The sequence below is a fragment of the Cynara cardunculus genome (assembly GCF_001531365.2).
Source record: "Cynara cardunculus var. scolymus isolate 2C chromosome LG 11, CcrdV1, whole genome shotgun sequence".
NCBI classification, from domain to species: Eukaryota; Viridiplantae; Streptophyta; class Magnoliopsida; order Asterales; family Asteraceae; genus Cynara; species Cynara cardunculus.
Window position 1 is genome coordinate 10,244,550 of NC_037538.1, and position 7,515 is coordinate 10,252,064.

General features: G+C 32.0%; 1 protein-coding gene across 1 annotated transcript; it reads left to right on the forward strand.

The window, feature by feature from the left end:
* The first annotated feature begins 5 nt into the window (after positions 1-5).
* On the forward strand, positions 6-533 carry LOC112521725 (deacetylvindoline O-acetyltransferase-like). Its single transcript, XM_025130722.1, has one exon. It carries the CDS (start codon positions 6-8, stop codon positions 531-533), a length of 528 nt encoding a protein of 175 aa, XP_024986490.1.
* Positions 534-7,515: the final 6,982 nt, after the last annotated feature.

Genomic DNA, 7,515 nt, shown 5'->3' on the forward strand with positions numbered 1-7,515 from the left:
GTGCCATGGCTGCAGCCACCAAGGCGAACTCAGGAACTTTCAAGCCAACGGGGCTGGGCAAAATAATGAGCATGAGAAACAATTTTGTCGAGCCGTTGCCTGAAACAAGCGTAGGAAATATTTACCAGATTCTGGAATTTCCGACAAGCGACGAAAGTGAAGTGACGCCAGATGCGGTGATTGGTGAACTCCGGAAAAGAAAGACGGAAGTCCGGCGTATAACAAATATAGAAAGGATGATGGAAATGATTGCAGAGATGTATTCAGAAACTGGTATGTTGGAAAGGTTAAATAAACTTGATGGGCATTACTTATATTCTTTCTTGAATAAGTTTCCTGCATATGGGATTGATTTCGGGTGGGGGACGTCCATGAAAGTAACCATTGCCGGAACTCAAAAGAATTTGACGATGTTTATGGCAAGTCCCAATGGGGAGGGCATCGAAGCGCTTGTGTCTTTGGAAAGACGAGACATGGACATACTTCAAAATGATCCTCTCTTGTTGGCCTTTTGCTGTTACAAAATAATTTGATTTGGTGATGAGCACCAGTTATCGTTACAGCCGTCAACGAATCAAACTGTTCAACAATAAATCTTCTATGTTCGGTTATTTGATAAATGAATGAAAATATAAAGATATTTTGTTCGTTAATTAAGTTTAACAAACGAACATGAATTATGATATCACTCCTTCAATAAATATTTGTTTATGTTCGTTTGTTTTCATTCGTTCGGTAATGCATATATAATTAAGAACTAGAAGGATATTCGCATAATGTAGCGGAATTAATACATCTCGATTTTAATGTTTCATTTTATTTTTTTGTCTCAGTCGATATTATAATACGGTTTTATGTAGTTTTGAGAAAACGATAATGTTTTTATTTTTAAATAAAATATAAACATGAAGATATTATAAAAATCAGAAATATATATATTGATATCTATACTATCTTATAAAACATTTGGCTAAAACTCTTAAAATCTGGCTAAAACTCTTAAAGTCTCTTAAAACTCTTAAACTCTTAAAGACAACCTCTATTGCTTTAGGTACAACCTACTAAAGCATATTATACCTAAACCCCCTCCATCCGTATCCCTGTACCCAATCCCTATCCCTAAACCCCCGCCATCCCCGATCTGCTTATCCCTAAACCCAATCCCATTTTTATCGGCAACCCTATCCCTAAACCCAATCCCTTTTTATCGCCATCCATATCCTATAAACAAAATCGATTCCATGAACAGAGATTTTGATGAAATCGATTCCAACCCAATTCGATTTCATCTAAACGATTTCATCGCCCTAACCCGATTCGATGCATATATATTTGACATGTTCTTCAATTATTTTATTTAGTTCACCAATAAAGATCAGAAACAGAGCAACTCAAATTCTACTTATCTGCAGGTAACTCTTCTACAATTTGGAACCCTAGATTTATGTTTCCCCTTAATCGTCCTTCATTCGCTTTCCTGTTGTGGCTGTAACAAGCTTTGCAAATGAATTGAAAGTATTACAAGATGCATAATCAATTCATCAGTTGTGGAAACATGCAAAAGATTGTGAAATTATTGATTTATCATCAATTTTGTGTTTCTTTTGGGAGGTGTGAATGCCTCAAAACATGAAATTGGGATCTATGAAATCAACAATGGCCATTTTTCAGTTAAATTCACCAATTGGGGTGCAACCATTGTCTCTCTTCTTCTTCCTGATAAGAATGGTGCACATACTAAACTCACCTTTCTGTGTGTTTTTTTTAATCTTCTTGTGGTTGGTTATAGTTTCTATTTAATTCTTTGAAGAATCCCAAAATCTTTTTGGTGATTGCTATGGATTTTGAGGAGATTAATGCATAATCATATATGAATGGCACCACAAATACACACTAAACTCACCTTTTTGTGTGCTTTTTTTCTTCTGGTTTCTCTTGTTTGGATTGAATCCTAGAATCTTTTTGGTGATTACTATGGATTTTTGAGAAAATCAAAACAGATACACTTTAAACACACGGGACTGCATTCTGTGATGGCCTTATATATAACATATCAAGTCCTTACATGAATACATTGTTCTAACTATTAAATAATGAAAGCAAATAACTGGAGTTACTTTGTTTTGCAGGAAAGTCCAATCAGCTCGCAGTCATCGCAGGTCAGGTATATATACATACTTTCTTAGCTGAAAATGTTTCGATACTTGGCTTCCATAATTTGATCACCAGCAACATTTATACATATTTGAACCCATGACTTTTTAGGTTTACTAAAACATAGTTGCAACATTAATTCTCTTAAAAACTCTTAAAGACAACCTCTATTGCTTTAGGTACAACCTACTAAAGCATACTGTCTTTTTGGACAAAAGGCTAGATTATTGAAAACGCAAAAGGTTTATAACACTTTATCACGGGTAGGGCTTTTATATAGATATCAACAGAGACTAATAAACTGATCAACAAATTAACTGAACTATTCTTGCATTGGATAAAATACATGGTTGGATGTGTCATAGCTACAACTGTTTTGATATATAGCTTTCCCACTGGCAATATTTAGTCTATTCTCGCTTGCATGTCATGTTAGACCCTTAGGACACTATAGGGGATGAGCATCTGTGCTTAAATCACAATGATCCAATCATGTTTTCCACACAACCATGATCTACATTCATGTTTTCTACACAGCCATGATCTCCATTCCTTTTTTTCACACATCCATGATCTGTTCACTTCCTGCCTTAGACACAGACACAACCATGATCTGTTCACTTCCTGCCTTAGACACTCATCAATCAATCTTTCTTTCTTTCTTTCTTTCACTCTTTACACCTCGTGACTGTGCAGGGTTTGATTGTATTGTACCACACATATTGTCCATGCTTATGTAGAATAGAGCTACCATGCCTTAACTTGGACTTATATGTCTTTTTGTTAACCTGTACCAACACTTTTGTCATATCCAAACTAACATCTCAAATGAAATTTCAACTTCTGGCCTCAATTTCTCAATAACCAAAAACTTGTGTTTTGGGGTTTTTCACACAAGAGTTTCATGGGAAAATGTATAGGGTTTTGGTAGATAACACATTGATGGTGATGAGTGAAATGAACAGGGTTTAAGTGAAGTTTGACTACAAGTCTGGAACAAATGTATCTGAGGTGTAAGGAAAAATAAATAAGAAATATAACTTAAAATGAAGAACATGTAGTCCATACAAGAGTATGAGACTTTAGCATATGACTGTTAGCTTAAAAAGGCAGACTTTATTCAAGTCTGCTGCTGCCTGCTGTCCAAAAGACTGCTATTATATGTTGCCATGAACTTTCCTCATCCAGATGTTTCTTGATATACTAGTTAGTATCAAACTAATAAAAAAAAATCACTTCTTTGTGTAATTTATTTGATTCATTTTTTTTTTTTGGTTTAATAATATAATTTTTTTATAAAACATAATAATTACGTATTTTGTTAGTTTTCGATGATTATCCTAATTATATTTTAGATTTTTTATATTAAAATAAGATGTTTATCCTCTAATTGATTATGTTTATTTGTAGTTGGTTACACGACTTCAAACATGGAGATTTAATCAATTGTATTTACGCACCATTTACTTGTAATTTTGAATTTTAAGTAATTATTATTAATAAACAGTATTTAATGCATAAAAAATGGTTTTTAAGAGTTTTTATCAAATGCTTTATAATATAGTATGTATATATATATAATCATTAATTAATTTAAAATACATTTTAGATTTTTAGAAACGATTGACTTTGTTCTTTTTCATTTATCTATTTTCATTCGTTTATATGCATGCATTTATGTTCGTTTTTTTAACATCTGAATGTGCTTATTTTTTTAATGAGCAAATATGAATACAAAAGTCGTCTATTTGTATTTGTGTTCCTTCATTTGTTTAAAAGATCAAACACAAACAAGTTTGGATCCATTAACATTCGATTTGGTGTGTGTACAGCCCTAGTTATTGTGTCATTTACTCATTTAGATTCCATATATGTGTAAGTGTTTACCAAGGGTACCTAATTTCTTGGCCTGCAAATTAGGTCCACACCAAAATTAGTTCTCACAAGAGCTAAGTCTATATAACATACGGGTTGGGTTCTGGTGAGAAGTGTAAATATCAACACTAGCTTATGAGGTGCACCGAGATGCATCAGATTAATTCATTTATAAAGCGCAATTCATGAGATTAGAAGTGATCAATGATTCAAATCTCTTCTTACGTTTTTCATCATAACTTCATTTCTTACACGAGTCTTGGCATGTAATATAAATGGGCAAATAATTATGCCAATATTATTTCACTTTTGGTCCATCTTGTTTGCAAGAAAAATTTCGCAATCCCTAAATTTCAAAAAATGCAAATGTCGTGGTCGAGGTATGCATTTTGTTTTGAAAATAGTCTTGTAACTCTATTAAAGCTGTCTATGAAAGAAGGAGATTTTGGTCCTTTTACTTATATCTGATTTTCTTTTATTTAAAAAAATATTATATATACACACACAAATACACTCTAACATAACAGTGTTGATTACATCTTGCCATCCCTCACCTCTAATCTCCGGTCATTATATTTACCATGCCTCACCTCTCATCTCTGATCACCATCTCGTTGTCCTTCCCTTGCACCACCGATATTTGGAACCCGACCAACAACAATAGAGTTCACCATGCATGTCATCAATGTCGTCACCCTCCACACGTCAATCCCACGTGAAATTTCAGAACAAATGAAATCCTAAGCCCCAACTTGTAAGTCGCACCAAGAAAGCACATCCGTAGTGAAGGACTCTACAACATCAATTTTGTAGCTATAGGTATATACAATGACAAGTGATAGCTATAGATGAGTATTTTTTTTAAATAGGGAAGTTTAGCAATGACGACACAAGTCACTACATAAAACGCTTGGATTGTCCAAGCGTTCTAATATAATACTCTGTAGAACCTAGGTTTATAGGACCAAACTATAATTATTCTTATCCATAATCGTTACAATATGTTTTTAGAACATTTTTAGGCGTTTTAACATGTTTTGTAGGATAGTTTATTTTAAAACATCATATTAGCTGTTTTATATGACACTTTTGAGGATTCCCATATACCCAACTTTTTATGGAAAACACTTTTTCAAATAACGTAGTATAAAATAGTTAACACGATACTTCACTTTAACATCATTCTAAGAAACTTGTTAGAACGTCTAAAAATGTGTCTTATAAACCTATTATAACACTCTTAGATAAGACGTTTTTTGGTCTACTCCTTTGTAGGAATTTGAATTTTTGATTTTCATCTATTGTCGTTATAAATAGTTATAGCTACGAGCTTGAAAACTTGTCTGTACTCGTCCTATAAACAATTGGACTTGCCCACGGGCTAACGGACCTAAAACATCTTTTTATATTTTTAAGAAAACAAAACTAATATAAAATTACAAGTTATCTAAAATAATTCATAATCGATAACAATTTTTTCAACTTAAAATTAGACGTTGGCCATCTTTTTCCCCAAAGGCCTCATTGGCACCATTTTAGATGCAATCTTTTTTATTTATAAAAAAGGCCCAATTTTTATTTAGTGTTATGATATATTGACCCGCACCATACCAAAGACCCAATCTCACTCCTTGTCCTTTCCAGAATTATTAGGAGTAATTTGGGATTGCTTATAAAAACTATTTTTTAATTTATTTTAGTTTGATATTGGTGATAAGTTGTTTTTTGATGTTTAGATAAGGAAAAAAAAACTGTTTATATCGGTGCCAAACCGGTAATAAGCTGTTTTTGATAAGTTAATATTTTCTGACTTATGAAAAACTGTTTATTACCAGTTTACAATTTTAACCCTGTTTTATTTAACTCCGATTTGATACCACATAAGTTACTAAGCACTTTTATAAAAAAGCAGAAGTTGTTTTAAATAAGCAATCTCAAACACCCCCTTAGTTTCTTCTTTTGTTCCAAATCGGGTTTGTACTTCAAATTTAATATGTTATTAATGAAGATATTATTGATATTTTTGAAAAATGAAAACATGTCGAACTTATTGTTAAATATGTAAAGGTTGGTGTTACGGTTTTTAAAATGTATTTTTCTTTTTTGATTAAAAATTTCTCGTGAATATAATATCATCATATATCTATTTTTGGTTTTACTAAAGAGAACCATCCTTGACAAAACTCCTAACTCCGCCAATACATAACATTATACATAATTTAGAAAAAACTTGTTTCACCAAATATTGAGTATCGAGAAAAAAAAATAATCAAATAAGATAATAAAAAGAAGATGAAAAAATAACAGAATGATTCGGCCTTGACGTTGATAACATGGTTCGACAATTGAACCTCATTTTCTCCATTATATGAAAGACGGTTAGAATCGTGTTACGAGTATTGTGTTCCCCAATTCACGCAAAGCTAAATGATGTCAAACTTACGATCGACAATCTAACAACCTATACATGAAGTGAACATAAATCCCCGACTTGACTTACTGAAATTTGGATTTATCTTTTAAATGGTGGGAGGTGTTCTACTCTATTCAACATTTATTTCACCTCTTTGTGTGGCTATCAATCAATAAGGCAAAGCCTGAAATATAGCAGGTTTTTTAGGATGGATGGGGGGCTACCCATAGAAGAGTATTTATGAATTATTGACGGGTTATTTTTAATGAAGATGAAAATGAAAATAAAAATGAAAATGAAAATAAAAATAAAAATGAAAATGAATTTTTATTTCCCTAGTTTAATAGAGAATGAAATTTTGGGTAATTGAAGAATGAGCTTATTATATTATAGAAAATCAAACGGTTTCATTTATTTTCAATCTTATTTATTATTACTTAATACCTCTAACCAAACATCTTTTTAATCTTGTAATCCAGTACTTATAAAAGAAATTATAGCACAAAAAAGGGTGCTCAAACTCCTTTATTTCATGAGTTGTGGGCTATCAATCAATAAGACATTATTGCAGTAATTTATCTCTCTATAGTTAAGAGGAAAATTATCTTTTTTGTTATTAAAAAAGTTTAATAATTATATATATATATATATATATATATATTTTATTATTAACATTTTATTTTGAGATAGAGGAAGTATATAGGAATTAAAATGATCACGGTTGCACTAGTCTTGCTGCTTCTTTTATCGTTAGAGAATTTGGACCAAAAAAGAGATAAATTAGACGTTGATTTCGGATCAAAAAGTAAAATAAAATTCTCAATGAACTAAATCTGTACATTGATCAATAGTTGGGGGATGAAATCTGGAGTTTACTGATCTTTTTGCTATAAAAGAATACAGACTACAGCCAGATGATCATCTTGAACTCCAACCAAACCAAATTTTCTGTAAAAATGGTGATCAGCAAGCTTTTTTTAAGATATGGTAGAAGGCAGCTTCACACAATCGTCTCCAGAGATGTCGTCAAACCCTCTTCTCCAACCCCTTCTCACCGCAAAACATATAACCTC

What these genes read in the sequence shown, in the direction of transcription:
- LOC112521725 (XM_025130722.1), top strand. Translation starts at nt 6, where the DNA reads ATGGCTGCAGCCACCAAGGCGAACTCAGGAACTTTCAAGCCAACGGGG.